Consider the following 23,394-nt stretch of genomic DNA (forward strand, 5'->3'; position numbering starts at 1 on the left):
ATGATTAGAAACAACTTAAGGTTTTACCAAAGGTCAACATGCCCAAAAATTTATTTTTACAACAGCTCCAAAACTATGTGAGGTATGAAGTTAAAACTTTTACAGTTTATAAATATATCATTGATTAACAGATACAAAGTATCACTTAAAAACAAATATTTAAAAAAATATATTTTTTGAGAAAGAACTATTTCAAAAAATTTGCATATTTTAAAAAAATGCACCTGCTTAATTCTGTACATTTAGTGAAAACCATCATTGAAGATATAATATATGTTTATCAATGAAGGGCAAGTTGGACGTGAATGGTCTCTGAAAGGCTATTATTGAAAGCATGACATGTATAAAGACAAGTACCCTATAAAATCCGCCATTTGCAATGTACTTTCGGTTTCAAATCTTAATATTTGGACAAAATAAACAGGGAAAACAACTTTCCAGAGACTATCGAAGTCCAACTTGCCTTTCATTGATAAACATATATTGTTTCTGCAATGATGGCTTTCACTAAAAGTACGGAATTAATTAGGTGTATTTTTTAAAAAAATATATGCATTTTTTAAAAAGAATTTTTCTCGTTAAATACTTTCTTTAAGTATTTGTTATCAAGTGATACTTTCTATCTGTTAATCAATGATATTTTTATAAACTGTAAAAGTTTTAACTTTATACCTCACATAGTTTTGGAGCTGTTGTAAAAATAAATTTTTGGGCATGTTGACGTTTGGTAAAACCTTAAATCTGCATTACCTGGGGATGTGTAATACCACTGAAACTTTAGAAGAAAATTTTTCAACATACTTTTGTAAAACTTTGATTCCCGCTTGGAACCCCATCCTACTTTATGGGGCCATGATTTGAACAAACTTGAATCTGCACTACCTGGGGAAGCTTGCACATCAATGTCAATAACCATGGTCTTTCTTTTTAAAAAGATTTTGAAAGAAATTTCCTATATACCCATGTAAACTTTGATCCCTTAAAAACATTCTGATTGTACACACAAGAAGTCTTAAGTAGATATTTAAATGATGCTTGAGTTTCCGATCGATAATATCTAGTTTTTGGAGATCGGGTGTTCCAACAATCTGTCGGAATTCCCATCGGTACCAATTGCGCCCCGTTATAAGCAAACCTATTTTTGTAGGTTATAAAGCAGAATTTTTTCAAAAACGTATACATGAGGAAAAGAAGACACTTGCTGTGGCCTTGAAAATTAGATATATCGACGGCGTATTTCCAGTTAGCAAGAGTTACTTCTATTCATGTGTCGACTCGATATATCCCAGTGAACTTTAAATAAAAGATACCACAGAGTCTGGAACACATGTTTCATATTTGGATATTTTACTAGAAAAATGGCTTTAATGGTAACCTAACAACACAGCTTTATGATAATTTGATGACTTCAACTTTTCTTTTGTCAGCTTCTCTTATTTTTGTAGCAATATCTCCTTATCACCTGCATATCGGGTTTTTATCTCCCAGTTGATTCGATATGCAAGAGCATGTTCCACGTGTGAACAATTTCTAAAACGAGACAAGCTATCGACAAATTGATAAAGGAATGATATCAACAAGTCATTATTTTGCAAGTTCTATGGTTTATACAATGACCTTGTCAGTAAATAAAATATATCATTAAGTAAAATGCTGACTTTTCTTTTTCATACTAACTTAAGTCATTATCTAAGCATTGAATTGTCTACGGATTTTCCGTTTGCCAGATCATGACAATGAGCATACGACGGGTGTGACCGGTCGACATGGGATGTTTACTCCTCCATGGCACCTGATACCACCTCTTATGTTTTTTAGAGGTCCATGTTTGCTCTGCTCTCGATTTGTATTATTTTCATGGACTTTGAACTTGATTACTGTTCGTTATCTCCATATTTCATGTCTCTATCCTACCCAGAGGGCCAATATGTGAACAAACGTGGATCTACACTTTGTCGTGAAGTTTTGACTTAGGTTTCATCTTTTACGTATTTTACCCAGTTTGCAGACTTTTTATGAAACCTATATTTTTTATGTTCTTGATTTCAAGAATTGATTTTCCCTTCATTTAATCCCCTTCGTCCAACAATACTTTGTATCAAGCTTGGTGAAACTGGCCCAGAACATGAAAATTGAGAAAAGTTTACTCCTACAACAACAACGACTACATACAATGATTTTTCATAAAAGCTCATCCGAGCCTTCGGTTCAGGTGAACTAAAAAGTAAATCAGCAAGAATGAAATTACAGTGTCATCACATCTGTTGCACATATTGCGGTTACTAGTCACTGTCCCCGACATTTCATTTTTGACAAAGGAATAAAAAGGTTTCCTTCCTTACCAGCACGCAAGCTCCAAAGCTGTATAAAACAACATGCATACATAAACTGATGCTCTTAATATTGTGTTCACCACTTCATTTCTGTATAAGTTTAATTTCCTATGCTAAATATTGATTATTAAACCCTGTATTATTTCCCTGGCGCTCATGCATCTTAGTGTATCATTACTTCGTGTCAACAGGATAAACATCAGATTAACAAACATCTTTGAAATTTTATTAAATTGACATCAGCTTATATCATATATTTTTGAATGTTTTCAATACAATGGTTATTTTTTTTCAAAACAAGACAGGAAAAAAACAGACTCCAAAACTGGACTCAACTGTTTCCAAAGTTACCAATTTCCGCAACAGAAAAAAAAGTTGTTGAGAGGGGTCGCAGTCAAATCTATGAACCAATAACAGATCTGTACGGATGTTACGACTGTATTGGATCATGGGTGGAATGTGTTAAAGATGCCATATTTCCATTTCTATTTGTTTTCTCTGTGATAACTCTTTGAAAGTTAGGAGAGTTGATTTCTTGATCATTCTAACGGAATGCAAATTTTGCCAAGCGAAAGGTCAGTAGCTAAGAAGGCATAATATGCATGTAATTCTCGTGCGGCTGTCTTTGTGTTTGACGTCAGTGGGCGGGGACTATTGAAATTGACATGTGAGGCCTCGTGTAATTTAAATCTATTAGTCTACATTTTTAAAATCTAAATTTACAATTTTATTTCAAAATGAAATGGAAATATAAGGAATCACTGTCTAGTTAGTAGAGTATGCCAGGGACATCAACGATAGTTGGAAACGTGGGATAATTTATGCATAACGGGACAGTGATTCCTTAATTCATTCCAACTACGCACTTCCACATTTACCTGTGTTTGAAAAATGGATACTATGTACCTTGAATTACTGTAAACATGGAAATTTTGAAGACGTGCTAATTTTGACTATATTAACGTTTTTTTTTTCTCGTCAAAATTTCCACTCGTCAAACTTCACATCATTATAGCGTCACAACAGATATTGACAGTTGTACAACTTTACCGCTTAATTTTCTCGGTTTCCCCCATTACATCAAAGTTACTGTTTAATTTTTTGTAAAAAGTTATGAAAACATATAATCACAGTTTTTTTAAAAAACATTGAGTATGTCATATACTATTATTACCCATGGTTATAACATTCTTACTTTGTGTAATTATCACGCCGTGTTTGACCTACTTTGTCACCTCAGGCAATCGGTCTCGTACAATGAAAACAAAATACAAAAGAGCCATTAATTCAATCAAAGCTTATACACTGTAGATGGTTTTTACAAGCAAAATTAAATTTTATTGAGAACGCTTGTAAATGCGTTCCCGAGGAAATCGCGGTCCTTGCTTACAACATCGTGAACTCGAACAGAGCGGCTTAATCGTAGTTGTTCTCAAGTCAACTAATTAAGCCAATGTTTCCATCAAGTTTTTGGTCCTCTACCTTCTGGCGAACTTACTCAGGGTACTAGTTTAGAAACTCGTTGTTTTAGGAGTTCTTTGTAATCATTTTTGTTTTAATCTTGTGAAATCAAAGATATACATAACTCTTGATTCAATATTTCGTCAAAATTAACACTCGTCAATTTCCGTAAACAAAAAATCGTCAATTTTTCAACTCGTCAAAATAATTACGTTTACAGTAACCAATAAAATACTTTTTCTTTACATTAAAAGAACAAAGTATTGATCATTCTTCTAATAAACTTCAATACGTTTTAATTTCATCATAAAGCTTCTCGAGTAAACAGGCCCGTAGGAAGCAATTTTACTTTGGTAGGTGGGGTGGAGACCACCGAAAGTAATTTGCGACAAAGAAATGATATCGACAAAATCATTAATAAAGGATAATTGCATAAAAAATTTCTCGTATGAATGAAAAAGGGTAATGAAAACGCACAGTGATCGATCTCATAAAATCCACACAATACAAATCTTTGAACAGGGCATAAACATGGACCCCTTGAAATTCCAGCGGTGGGATCAGGTGCCTAGGAGGAGTAAGCATCCCATGTCGATCGGTCACACCCGCTGTGAGCCCTATGTATTGATCAAGTAGACGGAATATTCCGTAGTCAAATTCAGTATAAAAGCAAAGGTCTAACAATTGGTAGGAAACAAGTCAGCCAAAATACGACCCAGTGATAGATTATATTTGCTTACAAGGTCATTATAACGACCATAGAGTTTGCAGAATGCCAACTCCAACCACAAAAAAGACAAGAGTTCTGAATAAACAATTCCAATCACTATATATCTGAATCAAGCTCAGAATGACACAACTTTTTTGAATATATTCAAATTTTGGATATCAGGTATGTTTGTTTAAACGGGATAATTCTTAAAACTTTGCCCTTTGAGTCTAAAAAAATTAGTGCTCCCGACCCCTTCTTTCCTGCATACCTTGCCTCTTCGTGAACTTTTTCCAAAAATGACTTTTTTCTTCTTTCTGGTCAAACACTATTAGATATAATCGAACTGTGCGTAAGGTAGATCATAAGTTCATATGATAGTGTCTTGGACCAGACATGAAAGGGACCTAAATAGCCTTTAAGTTTACAAGCTACTGACCGTATCTACGTCACTGGTGTGTGAAACGTGACTGATAGAAAGTCGGGTTTACCTTTACTTCAATAAAAAACTGTGATAATAAAAAAAATCAGCAATTAATCATTTTAGCTTTACAAAAAGACTTTCTTAGGCTAGAAATATACAAAAGAAGAACTGTATAAGGGCAGTTGGCTACACTTATTTTTGTATTATTACGAAGTTCCTCTGAACAAGCTATCTAATGCATTGATTACGGTTAATTATTGGACTTGAAAGTCAAGGTCACACATATAAGAAACCTTTTGATTGATGTCCCTTGCGAGAATTTTTCACTCGTATATGATGTCACCAAAACCAGTTAAAAAGCTTTAAATTTAGACATTATCTAGTCACCCTAGGCCATTGAGCAGTGACCGTTCTTTACCGTGCCAACACCTACCGTGAGTCATATCCGAAAGATCCTTGACTTTCACTCCTAGTGCCAGGAGCTTGGCGAAGGAACAGTCATTACATAAGATATACCTCTTAAGTTTGACGCCAGACGCGGCACCGCGAACGAGAATCGAACCATGACCTCCAGATCACGAACCTTTAGGATGAAGCTCTAAGAAATGTTAAGGCACAAATTGCTATTGATAATTAAATTAAAGGACACTGACTGCATGTCCCTCACTGATTAAGATGACTGTTCTGCTAAAAAAAATTAATAATTAAAAATAATTACACTTTATATGAACTTTATTATGTCACCGGGTTCACAGGTGCGTGAAAGTCAGTCAATATATCGGGTCTCAATAGCTCAGTGGTTTGAGCGCTGGCACGGTACACCAGAGGCCCTGGATTCGAGTCCCAGTTGAGACTTGATTTTTCACCACCTGTGACATTATATAATATGATTTTTTTTAATATGGGGGGAGTGGGGGCACGCTGCTCCTATTGCCATGGTAAATTGCTGTACAGTGCAGGGAGTAGTATTAGCGGCTATACACCGGGGGTAAACAATGGGTCTTTTGTTAGAACGAACAATGGATCTATTGTTAGAATGACCTTGACCGATTTTCAGTGCATAGGTAGTAAACAATGACCTTGACTGACTTAATACAATTAGACTCTCAGATATACACCGGGGGTAAACAATGGGTCTTTTGTTATTCATAGACCATGACCGATGCGCTGCAACAGTAATAGGAATGGGGGGAGAACGACTCTCTACGTCACGGACAGATGTCACGCTACAGTCTACTCATGGGGAACAGACACAATGGAAGGGGAAAATGGAATGACGTCAACACAAGGGTTGACATAAAAAGAGATATTTAATAAAAAAAAAAAAGACAGGAGGATTTTTTGAGAAAGGCAATACAAAAAAAAAGAGTTGAGAGTGACGTCATTGATGAACATGAAAGAGAAAATACAAAAGGATTTTTTTAAACCAATGACTGACTTTTGAGTGACCGTGACCTTAAGTTTCGATAAAAGGAGATGAAATCCAAAAGGAGGATCATTCCGTTGAGGAGAAAGGAGCTAAGCGAAGAGGGGAAAAATGTCAAAGATTAAATACGAAAAGGCACTGGAAGGAGAAAACAAGGGTCTTGAACATTTCTTGAGAAAGAGTGCAGCTGTCAAAAATCTCATCGACAACTACATTGCCAACAATATGAACTCCAACTCTTGCGACTACTGCACAAAACATTACGCACTGAGAAGTAAACTGGTGCACGAAAAACATTGTCTTGTAAGATTGGCCATGGAAGCCACACTGGATGTTATGAAGATGTCTACATTTTGTCTTCGGGCACAGGACATCGAATGCGAGACCTGGAAGGAGATCGACAACAACGAAGTCTTAGAAATAATCATGGCCGAACGTATTCCCTACGATGTCATGGAGGGTGCTTATTACGAATCAATTTGGGAAGATTACTACTACCGGAGACTAGAATATCTGTGGCCAGACGGAGTGTGGCGTAAAGAAGATCCATGTGATTTAACTGTGGCCAGACGGAGTAAAGAAGATCCATGTGATTACAACCCAAATGATCATTAAAAAAAGACAAGTTAAATATAATCATGTTTTTATTTTGTTTGTGTCATATCTTTAAACATTGGAGAGGTAAAAATTGTTTGAATTATATTGAATGTATGAAAGTTTAATAAATGATGAGAAAACGTCTATTGTATTGTGTTCATCTTTGATGGAGGGATATTCTTCAATGAAACGATCCAGTCTCCTATACGATCTTAAACGAGACTGGTGTCAAAAAGGGGATGCGAGAAAAAACTTTTCATTTTGACTGTTTTTATTTCGTTGGATGAATGACGAGAACATGTTTATCATACATTTGAGCAAATTCTTCGATAGCTGTCAAATAAACGTTCCAGTCTCCACCAGCAAGTCCACATCCTATCTTATAGGGAAAGGCTATCTTTTGAAAAGAAGTCTGTCCGAGCTCGTGCAGACATTGTTGAAACCAAAATATCCTGTTTTCTTTTGTATCAGCAAAAGGTGGAATGGAACGTTTTCGAACGTTATGACAGCGACCGAAATCCCACTGGGAGAGAAAACAGACCACAGCAGGACATTCTGATTGCCGAAAAATGCAAAGTGTGCCCGGAATTCCTCGGGTCTCTGTGGTAGCTAAGTTGCGTTTTCCTACGGATTCTCTCAGATTGTAAATATCGGCCCATGGATATTTTTTAGCAATTTGATGTGAAAGACCATGCGGTTTGACGGTCAAACAATTCACTTGATGACAAATGGCATCAACATCGGTTAGGGTCAAGATGTCCCCATACACTTGACGAATGCTCATTATAAGTCCGTACTCTTCAAACGAAGACTATCATCTGATTTTTTTTAAAGGTATAACTCATATATAAAACCCTTTTCCTCTTAACGTTTTCTACACCTTTATAAAAAACGAGAGAGAAAAAACTCATCACATGTCAATGAAATTTTATTAAAAAATCAGTTTTCTGAATACACAACAATCATTAATGGTATATCATACAGATAAATGATCAAAGTATATCACGTAACAGTCAAATCAATGTCTCTCAAAGAAACGGAATTCACCAATTTTCCCATCCGTCTGGATTACAGGCAGGGCACTTCAGCATCCCAATTTGATTCAGATGATCATTCTGATCGTAACAGGGTACGAATGTTTCCAATTCCGGAATGGCATTAAGGATGTTTTTCCATTGATCCATAAAGTGTTCGTATTCCTGGGGTCGAAGACATAAACCCTTCTTTGTTGGAACAGACTCGTCTGTTTGAGGGGGTTTCCAGTATTGACGTATGTCGACACAGGGGTTGTTTTCCCTCACGGATACGAAAACATTGTATCCCAAGTGCCACTTCCTCTCTTGGTTTTGTTTCAGGGCTTCCTGTACAGACTCCAGATAATTCGACAGTGATTTAATTTGATGTAGTTTCAAAGATATTCCCTTTTTAGTGGGTATGATTTTTTTCTCTCCAACCATGTACTCTCGCATGTCCAATCGAACTTCGTTTTGCCAAATGGAGACTTTGGCATAACGTCCATTTTCAAGAGCGACGGATAAACGTAAGTCTGACATGATCTGAGTAGAAGCTGACTGAAGAATGAAGTTCGATGTCTGTATCGCCTTCATTTATAGAGAAACAGAGGATACCTGGGTAATTCCATGACGTCAAAGTCGGAACCGTGAAAACACGAACAATGAAATGTATTGTTCTCGCCCACCCTCCATAAAAAATAAGTTCACGTCTACTGAATAGAGATGACGTCAATATAGAAACAGGGTATTTATATCTAATGATATAATTTAACAAGACTAAAGGTCACGAATCCTAAAAAAACGAACAATGACGTCAAAGACATAACATTTTCTTTGTTGTCGTGAACAAAGGGTAGTCTTCTGACGTCATTCTGTGAGCTCTTATTCATCGATAAACAATGAAGTCTCACTATGGAAATGAATGATGTGTGACAGGTGAAAGTATAAATGAGGTTGTTTCCCACCTCGTCATCATTTCCACGTACAAGGTTTGAGGTAGCAAGATGTCTTCTTCCCTAGATTGTGCAGCAAATTTCGTGGAGACGGATTCCAGTGCCGAACATTCTTGGAACGATTATTCCTCACTAGAGGTAAACCCTTCCACATCTTGGGATTCCAGTGCCAACTTTGCCTGGCGTTATCAAGAGAATGAAGAGGGGTCAAACGGTTCTCGAAATGTCGTGACCAGACAGATCAAGAACATTCCACCACCGCCTCCTCCTCAACATCAACTCTGGCAGTATCCAGAATACGTCACTTTTGCCTCGCGGTTTGCAACGTTTTGGGACTGGCCAAGATACTTGAAAGGACCCAACAAAAAAGACTTGGCTCGAGCTGGATTTATCTACACACAGATCGGAGATAAAGTGACCTGTTTCTGCTGTGGAATGACACTGAAAAATTGGGAACCCATCGACGATGCCTACCAAGAACACCTTCGTTGGTCCAAGAATTGTCAATTCGCTCAGATGGTGTCTGATGGAAAGAACGAGAATTACAGGAAAGGAATTCATCCCAGAAATAATTTTCGGTGAAAGAAAAACTAACATTGGTCTTAAACTCTAAAATGTATCTTATTGGTTCTGGGATTTTTTTTTGGTTCAAGTTGCTCGTCAAGAATCCGAATAAACTGATCAAGGACACTTAAAGTGCTCCGAGCCGTATTGGCGGAGATCGACCATAGTAGTGAGACGGGCAACACACTGATATTTTTGTAATTTTCTTTTAATATTAGAATTGTATGAATAAAAATGATATCCAAACCTGATACTTGTCTTTTGTTGTATTTGTGTATAACTGAGGATATAAGAGTAGAGGTGTACATGACATATCGTCATTCCAACGTCGAACGTCAGGACGTATGGACATGGAAGAATATTTGGAAAAAAATATGGTACGATCCTCGACATCCCGGTTCTTTTGCCGGACCCTCTAAACTTTATCAGGTGGTGAAACAAGAGGGTAAATTCAATATTGGTATGACTAAAATAAAAAAATTTCTACAGAACCAGGACGCTTATTCGCTACAAAAGAAAGTGCGTAGAAAGGGGTTTAAGAGGAGGAGAGTCGTGGTTCAAGGTATAGACTACCAGTGGGAAGCCGACCTGGCAGACGTTCAGAACTTGTCCGAATACAACGATGGCGTTCATTTCCTCCTCGTGATTGTCGACGTCTTTTCTCGGTTTCTATGGGTCCGGCCCTTAAAAGACCGAAAAGCCAAATCAGTTATTGAGGCGTTTAAGGACGTGTTTACTGGATCGAGACGCCCCCGAGCCATAAGAACCGATAAGGGATCTGAATTTTATAACCGATTTCTTCAACAGTATCTAAGAGACCAAGGAATCAAGATTTTTTATGCCTTGAACGAGACCAAAGCCAATTTTGCCGAGAGATACATTCAAACGTTGAAAAAACGTCTGTATCGATATTTTACGCACTTGCAAAAATACAAGTACCTGGACATCTTACAGGACGTGGTTCAGTCCATCAACCACACCCCTAACCGATCGCTGAAAGGTCGCACGCCGGCTTCTGTGACCAAGGAAAACGAAGACGAAGTGAGACTAGATGCCTATCAGGTTCGTCATCGAAGGGACACTCGGATTCCTAAAGTGAAGAAATCGTCCAAGACGAAAAAACGTTTACCTTACACATTTAAAGTGGGAGACCAAGTACGAATCACGCACTTGCGACGTCTCTTTCAGCGGGATTACGACCAAACGTACACCGAGGAAATCTTTGTGATTCGAGATCGTTTCGTGTCTCAAGGCATCCCCATCTACAAACTGAAGGATTTGACAGACGATCCGATCCAAGGTACTTTTTATGCCAGCGAACTACAGAAAGTGATCAAAGACGAGCAGACGATCTGGAGAATCGATAGGATTCTACGTAAACGCAAGGTTCGGGGTAAAGAAGAAGTGCTGGTGAGATGGTTGGGATGGCCCAAGAAATTCGACAGTTGGATTCCGAAAAGCGATATAAAAGAGACGTAATCTCTATTCCTCGTATCACTTTCCTTCGAGATGTCTATGCGTATGGTTCTCAAGTCGACGGACAGTGCCACCGATCATCCCGACAATCGACCGGGAAACTTCCGAGTGCGTTTACCCAGACCCTTACCTTTGACGGGTGATTGGACGGTGGAACTGACCGAGTTTAGAAACACCAAACTCGGGAAAACGACCGACAAGGAAATTTTCGTCTACTGTTCGGTCTGCGATGACAGCATCGTGGGAGGCAGTCAAAAACCTCTACTGAGACGCATCGTCCTGAAGGACAACAACAACGTGATTTTTCTTCGCCCTTATAAGATCCCTTTACGCTCCAATGACCTCAGAGACATCCACGTGTATATAAAGGACAAGCAAGACACAGACGTTTCATTCTTGACTGGAGAGTCCACGGTGACGTTAGTATTTCATCGTCTCTGACATCATGTCTGGGCCGACGTACGTTTCGCATCCTTCGTTGTGGGAACAATTTAGACACACCGAGAGGGGAGAAAACTTCATTCCGACGATTAGAAAGAAAAGCCAGAGAGGGGGTGGCATATTAAATCGAAGAAGAGCCTACATGATTCCCGTGAAACATGTCGCTACCCCCAAGTCGGAAATCCCTCAAGTCACACCCGTTGCAGCCGAGCGAGAAAGAGCCCTGTCAGATCTGAAAGAAACCATGCGTAACGACGAGCCGCACATGCCCTTACAAAAATCTATAAAAAAGAAACCCCGAAAAAAAGGTATCAGTCGTTCCTCGACGCTCAAAGGGAAAAGACGTGTCCCGACGAAGAGACAGAAGCCTCCAAAGAAAAGGAATCTCAAGAAGAAGCCAAAAGGAAAAGGCAAGCCTAACTCGCATCCCGACGGAAAACCCATTTTTTAGCATTCATGTCTTTTCTGAGCGACATCAATACGAGCACGGCAGAACCATGCGAACTCTCTCTTTTCACCGATCCTCCCAATCAAGTGGCTCTTCAAAAGATATACTTTTCGGAAACTCGTCCCATATCGTCCTTCGACGCCGACGACGCTCCGCTCGAATTTGCCATCCCCGGAAGCGGAAACGAGTATCTCGATCTGAGAAGAAGTCGACTTTACTTAAAAGCCAAGATCACCAAACCCGACGGCACGGCCCTGGCCGGTTCAGAAAAGACCGGGATCATCAACCCGAGAATACAAAGCAGCGCTTTACAAAGGGAATAAATTATAATGACCATTAAATCCATTACTAAACATACTGATGATAGTTGGATTACTGACAGTATGGTGTTATGAAGCATAAAAGATATGGGAAGAATTTTTCTCGCATTCGAAAGAACTCGGCTGGGAGATCGACAATCTTTTGCAATTGCAAGGTCTCTTTTACATTAGAACGATTGTTTGTGATCCGACCAGTAATTTTCAGTGCTTATGAAATATTCTGAAAGATATGGTATTTTATTCTTATTTTTAAAATGTCCTTTGAAGTCGCAAAGAATTAAATAGTACATTTGTTATGGCGCACAGCGAAATGGAGGAAGTAAGATTTCTAGCTAGGACAAAATACCGTATATACTCACCTATAAGTCGGTCTGCCTATAAGTCGGTTGTATTTTCTGAGGTTATTTATATAAGTCGGTATAACTTTTTGCCAGAATCAGTTGACAATTTCAAATCAATGCTCTAATGTTTTAACCCGATTTTGATTAATATTTTTAAGAAATGACGCCGATATTTAATTTTAAATCATTAAGTTATCAAAATATGTAAATACTTGTACTTTACGTATAATAATAGAAAACGTAAATGATAGGATATAGTTCAACGATAATCATAGGAAGTGTTTATAAAATACTACATTTCGCCGTCCAGAAAAATACTAATCTTTTTATGACTCGCCTATAAGTCGGACATAGAGTTTTGGACCAAAATTTAACTCCCAAAATACCGACTTATAGGCGAGTATATACGGTATTTGCTGAACAGATAAAAGATAAAATTTATTCGAATATTGATTATTAAAAAAATGAAGTTTAGTTGAACTGTAAGTAATTACGAAGATTAAGACTGAAAAATATTCTAATCATTCGATGTTCCGGGTAGTCATTGGCTTCAATTTCCTCAATGCTTGTCGACAAAATATCTCTGTTATTTCTGTCATGCAGTTGAAGGTTCAAACCAGAAAAAAATATGAACGTCCATTACTAAAGGAACATCGTCGAATTCAAAGTTTCCTTCGTCCACCCCGAAAAGTTAATTTTTCAGTGTAAAAGTTTTTTTTATCTATCGAAAATTTACAACTGACAGTACAGCCTAACCCGCTATCAGTAATTACTGTAAGGACCTCGAATTATGAGTTTTATCACGTAATTACTACTGTTATTCATGCTTGCAAAATCGTTAAACAAAAATATTAAATAAAGGTATAACTGTGTTTAACTTTCCAGGAATTTAGAAATGAGACAAGTACGCTTTTATACGTATAATAACACTCTGACTTACCATTAGTATCCGACAATGCTTCCAGAGTTTATCAAAATTACTACTCATCAATATCACTTTAAACTCAAAATAAGACACCACAGAGTCTGACACATCTGTTTCATATAAGGATATTTAACTAGCAAAAAAACATTCTGGCAAACAAACAATAAACGTTTATGATAAACATGTTGACTTCAACTTTTCTTTCGTCAACTTTTCTTATTTATGTTTGCTTGTTTGTATGTTTAACGTCCCTCTCGAGAATTTTTCACTCATATGAAGACGCCACCACTTGCCGGTGGAGAGCTGCAAATTTTGTCTAATACTCGGCACTTACGGCCATTGAGCAGTGAGGGGTCTTTTTCGTGCCAGCACCTACTGCGACACGGGACCTCGGTTTATACGGTCTCATCCGAAGGACCGGTCTCCACGTCCCACAGTGGGATTCGAACCCGCGACGTAAGGATCAACTCCTTACTTTGCGACTCTAGAGCAGACGCCCTAACCACTGCGTCACGCGGGCGACTCTTATTTATGTAGCAATATACCAATATTATTTTCACCCGCGTGGCGCAGTGGTTAGAGTGTTTGGTCTAGAGTCTCGGAGTGAGGGGTTTATCCTTACGTCGCGGGTTTGAATCCCACTGCGGGACGTGGAGACTGGTCTTCTTTCCAATGGCACGTGTTGGCGTGAGTAGAAAAATTCACGAGAGGGACCTTAAACAAACAAAAAAATTACCTCCTGTCCATGGAGTTTATGTCTCCCAGTTGATTCGATACGCAAGAGCTTGTTCTACGTACGAACAGTTTCTAAAACAAGACAGGCTATTGACAAATAAGTTGATGATGCAAGGATGTCAAGTTTCGTTTAAAGCCGACATTACGCAAATTCAGTGACACAATGAGTTATACTCAAGGAAAATACAACAACAAAATCTAAACTTGCCCTGGAAGAAAACCCTATATTGTGTGTCTGTAGGTTTTTTTCGGGGGGGGGGGGTGTTAGGACAAGTCATTTCTTTAGTCAATTTTCATTAGTTAAACTGCTATCATTGCTGTATATTACGAAGGGTCCGTGTTTTCCTGTGGGAGGAGGGGATTCCAGTGTATTTCTAGATCCGCCCATGCAATTGATTGTTGTCTTGATATGTATATATATGTACATTGTACACTACCTTTCCACGCCTGTTTTAATCTTATTTCTCTCTATCTCTGTGCCTGTTTGAAAACATACTGTTTCATAAATAATCCATAACGATTTTTGACTTTGATACATAAGGTATTCTTTTTTCCTTCTCAGATTTGGACGCATTATGAGGCGTTCTGATAGATACTTGTGTTGTGAATCTTACACGTTGTAAGATTGCAGAAGCTTGCGCACTATCAGCAGTCTTGCTACTCAAGAAGTAGATGTACAATTTTAAATTTGTTAACTTCCTGTTCAGAAACGCTTAGTTTCGGAAGGTGGATATTCCTTCGTTCTGGAAAAGTATGACGTCGTGCACGCTTTTGGTGTCAATTTCAGTGACGTCAAAATGATGTTTTGACTATCTCTTTGATTAAAGAAGAAAATACAAGCTTTTTAAAACCGTATCTTATTGGATATCGCATGTTCTCACCTCCAGTGTTTCTATGAGATCCGTTTTTGTCCTATCCATGACTGATTTTGTTTACTGGATTTATGAGATTGAAAACTGTTCATTATCTTCACCCCTTACATTTATATATACAGGTAAACTTCGTTATCACGACATCGACGGGACCATCGGAAAATGTCGAGATATCCGAGGTGTCGAGATATCAGAGTTGAGACTTGACGTCCAAGATTTCATTGCATAGCAAAACAGACAAGCTTATTATATGTACATGTACATGACTTTAATATAGACTGAAGCTCAACATATTTCAGAATTCCCTCTATTTTTATTAAAAATCTAAGAAGTTATTTTAAAAATCTTGTTTATAAAACGTGTTCCTTATCGAAATCTTTCTAAATTCACAAAGTTTCAGCACCAAGTTACAGCATTGAGCTGCATTCGACTGTAACTTGCCTTTTCGTCAGAACAGGATACGAAATGCGCTCTATAAACTTCGAACCGTATAAAGTCGACATCCGATATACGGTAAAAAAAATAATAAATGCGGATTATTTTTTTCTTATTTCATTCAGAAAGAATGTACAATAAAATTAATTTTTTAAAGAGATTTGTGTATCTAAACTAACGTAGTGATGTTACGGATGCACGAATTACGACTGATTCTGTCAATCGTGTCGTTAATTGGATTGTTTCCTGTTGAATACATTTTAACTACAAAATATCATGAAAACTTTTTTTTTAATTCCTTAGTATGAATTTTTCAGTGAGATTTTGTTATTCATTGTAATTTAGTTATCTTTTTCAAATTTAAAAGTTATGTTACGTTTCGATATAAATAACATTCTGTACATCTACGCAGAATCGTGTAGATTTAGCGATGATATTACCCAAGCTCAATTAACTTCTCAAAGACGCCGAAGGGGCTTGGGATTCACCTACAAACACAGTCTATAAAATTAATTAAGCAGCGTGCAGTCAAAACATTGGTGTGAAAGGTGTGAAACTTTGACGACGTCGAGATACCCGGAGTCGTCCGTGCGTGACGAGCGACCCTTTCTGACAAATAGTTAGGTTCAGTAGAGCAGAAAATTGCCGATGTCGACATATGCCAGGTAAATTTCGCTCTTGGGACTGTGAATATACGTCGAGATAACCCGGGTTGTCGACATTACCGAGGTCGACATATCAGAGATTTTGCAAATCATTTATATAGTAAATACTGCCGGGACCGCGGGAGGATGTCGACATATCCCAGGTTGTCGACATATCCGATGTCGAGATACCGAAGTTTACCTGTATATATATATATATATATATATATATATATATATATATATCGTAATGGGTCAGAATAACCCGAAATGCCAGCAGAAATCAATCACAGTTTAAATTTAACAACAATTTATTTACAGTAATATATACAAAAAAAGTACGAACTTACAGCAAGTATCCAAACATACATACAACAGAGTGTCCGTCACTACACACAATGTCCCAGTGAGAGTATCCTAACACAGTCTCTTTGTACTCCGTACGCCAGTCTTCTTTTAAGACGATCTCGTATCTTCTTGACTTGACTGAAATTCTTTGAAACTATATATCTGTACATTTATAATACCTAACTGCATGAAACAAAATTATGACGAACTTGTAGCACAATGTGGCGTCATGATAGGGTGTACTAACATGTTTGTCAGAGGTGATTAAACATAGAAAATGGGAAAAAATGTTGGTTTTATACAACAGTCAACATAATAATAATAGTCAGCATAATATATATAAATACTATATCCAGCCTGATTTATATCTGTTTTTACAAGATATTCAGTTTCCGTTCCGCAATACCCTTTACTTATCTATGAAAGAATATGTTTTTAAGAATCAAAGAGAATAGATAATTGTAGAAATCTTTAGAAAATATCCATCTTTCTTTAGTTATTTTCAGCAAAATACTCGATCAATTGTTCATCACAAATGTGTGCATTCTGATTGTAATTTTTGAAATTTTACTTCCGACAGGAGACAATGAAAGGAATATTTCCCTTATTTGCACTGTGTTGCATTCTTGAGTTACACCTAATACAGGGTTATGACAAATCATGCAACACGGATCTTGTTCGGGACAGTTGTTTAGAAGATGAGCTACGAACAACCATCATATACATTGCACCAGAATTTTTCGTTGGTTGTATACCTTCACCACGTAATGAAAAGTGTGTTTTAATAGGTAGGTTCTTTATCAGTTTAATAAATGTATGACAAAATCTATCTTAAATGCAAGGTAAGATAAAAAGAGTTTTTCATCCAAGTCCTTTTGTTTAGCTTTGATATTTAGGAAAATAAAATGAAGTCTATTTCTGAATCGGAGTAGATTTAATTTGAAACATCGATGAACTTTTTGATCAGATTTCAATGTCAGGGGTTGGAGATGCCCTGGCGACACTCTCCTAGCTGCAGATTTCCCAGGTCCAAATGGCGGGACAATACTACGATGCTGTACGAAGAAAGGTGAACATGTACAAAACACGTCCTCATTGATAAATCTCTTCAGTGATATATCTTAACACTGACATTTATTTATTTTAAATTTAGAAGAATATAATAAATTCAAGTCGTTTTTTATTAATTGAATATTTATTAGGTTTAAAAATAAAGAGCTGTATTTTGGACTCTACTATCTTCACCTTTAAAAACAACTTTGCAACAAGGCCTCCAAAGGGTTTTCATCTCAAGGGTCGATCAAGCGTGGGGTAAGATATACAAGTATATATATTATATACTTCTTTATACAGTGGATAAGCTCAAAACATTGTCTTCATGCCCACGGTTTTGACGTCACAATCGTTCTTGTGTGAATTTGACCAAGTAAACTATACATATTTACTGAAACGCAACATCCTATTTTAGGGGGAAAATATTATATATAGGGTATAACTTTGTACTTAAAAAAAAGACATCTTCAACTTTGCGAAATCAGTAATTTAACCGTTGAATGATTTTCATACAATTTGCAAAGGCTTGGGGATAAAAACACACAACTCGTTGGATAAAAAATCCAACACAAACCATGGTAGAATATACTCAGCATTCAGTGCCACTGAGCAGGGAGAGATTTTTTTTAAAGGGTCTAACCCGAAAGACCCACAACTCTAACCTAACGCCTGGCGTAAGAACAATACTTTTTTTATTTTATTGCTACCTGTTTTTATCAACTTAGGTTTGTCGCCGCCTGAATATTTCGATGACAGAACGAGCAATCTACAGACCCAGCTACCGTGGTTACGAAGGTTTACAATGAAGTTTTTACTTACTAATTGTCACTCAATTATTATTTGAGTGATTATTATTATTACATATGTCGTTTGTTTCCTAAAAATATGCCATCTAGTGGAAGTAAAACGAAAGTGTATGGAAGTGCAATACACTTTTAAGAAAATACTGAAATGACCACTCATTTATTTTAGAAGATTCAAGATAGACACAGTAGTCACAAAACCAAAGAAAGAGATAATTATTTTCGTAATATGCATTTATTACATAGGAATCATACGTGAAGAAACTTAATGTGGACATTAACAATCTTTTCTTTAAAGAAATACACAATGCATAACAAGTACTAGTATACCACAAAATAAATGAATAGAGATGGTTAATGTGTATGTATTTACTGTCGGATGCAATTGTTATAGGGCTAAGCTGATCACGCAAAACTCCATGTATATCCGCAAGTGAACTGTACAGCGAAAAAAATAATCACCTTAGCCTTACTTCAATGACAGTAGATGTGAACATGGCTTTGTCATTGAAATGAGCTATTCTCTCGTCCATCCTTTCTAAAATAACAAGCTAATTCAGAGAATTTTTGTCCCCCGCTCAGGGAAAAAAGAAGAGCATGTGCAGTTCGGGGGGGGGGGGGGGTCACACTGCCCCCCTGTATTTGTAGAATTCTTAAATTTATACATGTATATTGAAGCAAATTAAAAACAATGCCCATATGAATATAAAGATTTGATTACTTATTCTTTCATATGAGTATAGAAAATTCTTTTTAATGTACAGAATATTTACCACACTGTAATAATGATTTTATGAGTTTGAACACGCCAGACATCATAACTTTTTCATTTCACATGTTGAATAGTATCCTTTAGTAAATAAAAAAAAAAACATTAAAAAAAGAAAAATCGAATCGATCGGGGATTGAACCCGTGCCTCTCGCTTGCTAAGCGAGCAACATACCCCTACACCACGGAGGCACTTGATTATACAGCAAATTAAAGGCAAACACTAGGTCACACACAAACGTCAATAATGATAATGTCGCAAGAGTTATGCTTCTTTGACTATGTAACAAGAAGTTGATCTACTCATAATACGACTCATATTGAGTTAAGTCTGATTAAATGCAAACATTAGGTCACAAAATGTTTATATTCACGTTCGATATTGTCAAAATTTTACACATTACATATTGTCTAATTTAGCCTTTACTAAACAGTCCTAATAGATGTATAATAATATAAAGTAGGCCGACAACCTGTATTATACGTAATAACTCTCCACATGCCCCTGTGCTAACAATAGTGCCAAGCGACTTTTAAATATACAATAAATAAAAAAAACGGGGCGGGACACTTTGAGAGGGGCGAGAGATGCAATAGGGAGTTAGGTATAAAATTTCTTTGCAAAAGCTCAAAAGCTTTTTGAGATATCGCCCGGAAACGAAAGTGTTACACAAAGACGGAATTTGTGAATTTACGACCTTGAACTTTGACCTTTTGACCTCAAAATCAATAGAGGTCGTCTTTAGGCCACATGGAGTTATGTAAAATTTCATTGCAAAAGCTTGAAGAATTCGCGAGATAACGCGCGGAAACAAAAGAGTTAAAGCAAACAGAATTTATGACCTTGACCTTTGACCTATTCATCTCAAAGTTAAAAGGGTTAGTCCAAAGGGAGTTGCTATGCAAAATTTCATTGCGAAAGCTCAAAGGGTTCTCGATTGATTGATTGTTTGTTGTTTAACGCAAAGGGTTCTCGAGATATCGCGCGGAAACGAAAGTGTTACAGACAGACAGAAATACAGACGGACGGACAGACCCAAATTAATATCCCCCACTTTCAGTGAAAGCGGGGGACAAAAAGGAAGCTTGCAAAGCGAATTATATATTAGCTATGTCTTTACATTTCTCAAAAGAGAACAGAAAACAAACATGTCTGAGGTTCTTTTATGTTGTTAAACTGTTAGTTAATATCTATTTTTGTCATCTTCAGAGACCCGACCAACCCAATGGCATCTAGGTATGAATTCTGTTCCCTGCAGCCACGATCTCATCAATATGGATGACGTGAACTCATCCCTGCGTACCTACACCATCAGTAAGGGAAGACAACAGACTCGATCTTCGTGTTTTTAATACTTAGACAGCAATGATCACATAGTTCATTGTATCAATAAAAATGATGGTTTACCTTAATACTTTTGTTCGTTTTTTAGAGGTCCATTGCTATTACCGGTTAAATTTGAGAAGATAGAACCCATTTCCATTTTTCGGGATTAAACTTTTGTTAATCGATTATTGTTTGGTACTGTAGCATGTACTTCAAATTGTGTTTGATTCTCATCTATGTCAATCTTTGGTCGGAATCTTGGTCCTTTTATTGCTGAAACTCAATATTTTTTTCCTCTTGAACTCTATTCTTAGACAGATGAAACTTTTAATAGGTCACCTGAGTCACTCAGGTGACCTATTGCTATCTCTTTTCGTCCGTTGTCGTGCGTCGGTCGTAAACTTTTGAACATTTTCAGCTTCTTCTCTGGAACCAGTGAACCAATTTCAACCAATTTTGGCATATACATGTAGCATCTATGGGTTAAGGGGAATAAAAATTGTGAAAACCATCAAAATTAATGCAATCTTTAAAAATCTTTATCTTTACTAATGGACATCAAGCAGTCAAACTGTTGGCATGATTGTAATAAGCATTGAACCCTCTACTTAAATTGTGAAATTCATGGCCCCAGGGTCAGGGGTTCTGGTGCTAGGGCAGGGCTCTGTTGAATATATAGTGAAAATGCATTATTCCTGAAAAAATCTTCTCCTCTGCTCCTGGATATTCAGGAAACAAACTTAATGCATAGTTTTAATGAGAAAGTATTGTGAATTTCATGGCCCCTGGCTCAGGGGTTCTGTAGTTACGATGGGGCTCTTTTGAATATATAGTGAAAATGCATTAATTCTTTGAAAATCTTTTTCTCTGCTCTTGGGTATTAAACAAACAAACTGAGTACATAGTTATGATAAGCTAGGATGCCTCTTCCAAATTGTGAATTTCATGGCCCCTGGGTCAGGGGTTCTGGTGTTATTTGGTTATATAGAGAAAAAGCATTAGTACTCTGAAAACCTTCTCTGCTTCTGGGTATTAAACAAACTAACCGAGTTCATAGTTATGATGAGCAAGGATGCCTCTTCCAAAATTATGAATTTTATGGCCCCTGGGTCAGGGGTTCTGGTATAAGGGTGGGGCTCTATTGATTATATAGTGAAAATGCATTAATAGTCTGAAAATCTTCTTCTCTGCTCCTGGGTATTAAACAAGCTACCTGAGTACATAGTTATGATGAGTAAGGGTGCCTCTTCCAAATTTATGAATTTCATGGCCCCTGGGTCAGGGGTTCTGGTGTTAGGGTGGGGCTCTATTGATTATAAAGTGAAAATGCATTAATACTCTTAAAATCTTCTTCTCTGCTCCTGGGTATTAAACAAGCTAACTGAGTACATAGTTATGATGAGTAAGGGTGCCTCTTCCAAATTTATGAATTTCATGGCCCCTGGGTCAGGGGTTCTGGTGTTAGGGTGGGGCTCTATTGATTATATAGTGAAAATGCATTAATACTTTGAAAATCTTCTTCTCTGCCCCTTGAGATTATTTTAACAAACTAAGTGCATGATTATGATAGGCAAGGATGCCTCTTCCAAAATTGTGAAATATATTGCCCCAGGGTCAGGGGTTCTGGTGGAAAGGGTGGGGGGCTCTATCGATTATATAGTGGAAAAGCATAATATCTTGGAAAATGTTCTTTTCTGTTGCGTCTGGTTATAAAGCAAAGAAACTAAGTGTATAGTTATGATAAACAAGGGTGCTTCATTCAGAATTTTGAGTTTCATTACCCTGTGTCAGATGTTCTGGTGTAAGGGTGGGGCTCTATTGATAATATAATGAAAATGCATTAATTCTATTAATTAATCCTGTCTGCTCCTTAGTGTTGAGCAAATAAACAAATTGCATAGTTATGATGAATAAAGGTGCTTCTAACAGAAATTTTAAAACTTGTGGTCCCATCCCAGGATCAGGGGTTCTGGCAATAACGGAAAGGGGGGGGGGGTATTGATGATATAGTGGAAATGTGTTAATTCTTTGAAGTGCATAGTTATGATGCTGGGGGTAACTCTTCCAAATTTGTAAATTTCTTGACCCTGGGTCATGGGTTCTTGTGTTAGGGTAGGGCTGTGTTGAATCTGTAGTGAAAATGCATTATACATGTGAAAATCTTCTCTGCTTCTGGGCATATCAGAGGCAAACTGAGTAAAAGTTTTAATAAACAAGGGTATTTTTACCAGATTTTGATTTGGTCAAGCAATCAGGTCCTGGGCAGGGTTCTATTAATTTTTATTCTACTGAGAGAAGTTATTCTTTTTTCCATTCACCTTTGATAATTAATCACTGTAAATAATGTACTTGAAAAGTTAATAAAATAAGAGAATTATGCTAGAATTTTTATTTTATAATACAAAAAGTACTTTCTTAGTTTTGATGATCAGGTAGACCTGTAAATAATAGATAAATAAAAATGAGACAAAAATATCTTATTAAATGTTCTTCAAAGACCAAAAAGGTCAATGTGATGTTATATTATGGCGTTAAAGATGGTACAGAAGCACTAATTGTTTGTTAAAAGTCTACACGGTGATAGTGATGAGAGGGGGACAGATTAGAACTTAATTTATGAGTTGTTACTGAATATTAGACCAATTATTTTGTTGATCCTGATCTTCCTACTTCTCTTGATTTTAGGCAACAAAGCTTCATCTATCAGTTGATTTTATACTCTATGATCCTCTCAATTGTTGTATTATACTCAGGTGACCGTTAAGGCCCTTGGGCCTCTTGTCTGTATTAAAATCATTATAACAGTAATGCTAGTAAATGAAAATGGTGATGATGGTGAAAGGTTGTCAAACCCATACATTCTGTCAAGAACACTAATTGTGAATAAAGGGCAAGACAAAAGCAACATAGAAAAAATAATAATAACAGAACGTTTGGGAAAAGAACAGGTCGGATCAAGTGCAAAGAAAGAGTAAAA

The 23,394-nt window shown here is 37.0% G+C and overlaps 3 protein-coding genes across 3 annotated transcripts; all 3 read left to right on the forward strand.

The window, feature by feature from the left end:
* The first annotated feature begins 8,967 nt into the window (after positions 1–8,967).
* LOC133194933 (baculoviral IAP repeat-containing protein 3-like) lies at positions 8,968–9,498 on the forward strand. Its single transcript, XM_061330831.1, has one exon. It carries the CDS (start codon positions 8,968–8,970, stop codon positions 9,496–9,498), a length of 531 nt encoding a protein of 176 aa, XP_061186815.1.
* A 216-nt stretch (positions 9,499–9,714) lies between these two features.
* On the forward strand, positions 9,715–10,959 carry LOC133194934 (uncharacterized). The gene has a single exon (XM_061330832.1). It carries the CDS (start codon positions 9,715–9,717, stop codon positions 10,957–10,959), a length of 1,245 nt encoding a protein of 414 aa, XP_061186816.1.
* Positions 10,960–17,051: 6,092 nt separating this feature from the next.
* On the forward strand, positions 17,052–20,503 carry LOC133194458 (uncharacterized). The gene is made up of 4 exons (XM_061330414.1): positions 17,052–17,253; positions 17,433–17,534; positions 17,668–17,776; positions 20,301–20,503. Exons 1-4 carry the CDS (start codon positions 17,052–17,054, stop codon positions 20,371–20,373), a joined length of 486 nt encoding a protein of 161 aa, XP_061186398.1. The 3' UTR covers positions 20,374–20,503.
* The last annotated feature ends 2,891 nt before the right edge of the window (positions 20,504–23,394 follow it).

The sequence above is a fragment of the Saccostrea echinata genome, unplaced genomic scaffold, assembly GCF_033153115.1.
Source record: "Saccostrea echinata isolate AGI-Se365-2 ecotype Australia unplaced genomic scaffold, CSIRO_AGI_Sech_v1 ptg000029l, whole genome shotgun sequence".
NCBI classification, from domain to species: domain Eukaryota; kingdom Metazoa; phylum Mollusca; class Bivalvia; order Ostreida; family Ostreidae; genus Saccostrea; species Saccostrea echinata.

Bases quoted from the DNA above. Each gene is read 5' to 3' on its own strand.
- LOC133194933 (XM_061330831.1), top strand. From the start codon at position 8,968: ATGTCTTCTTCCCTAGATTGTGCAGCAAATTTCGTGGAGACGGATTCC.
- LOC133194934 (XM_061330832.1), top strand. From the start codon at position 9,715: ATGATATCCAAACCTGATACTTGTCTTTTGTTGTATTTGTGTATAACT.
- LOC133194458 (XM_061330414.1), top strand. From the start codon at position 17,052: ATGAAAGGAATATTTCCCTTATTTGCACTGTGTTGCATTCTTGAGTTA. The intron at 17,254-17,432 runs GTAGGTTCTTTA...CTTTTTGATCAG, and splicing joins TGAAAAGTGTGTTTTAATAG to ATTTCAATGTCAGGGGTTGG. The intron at 17,777-20,300 runs GTAAGATATACA...TGTCATCTTCAG, and splicing joins AAGGGTCGATCAAGCGTGGG to AGACCCGACCAACCCAATGG.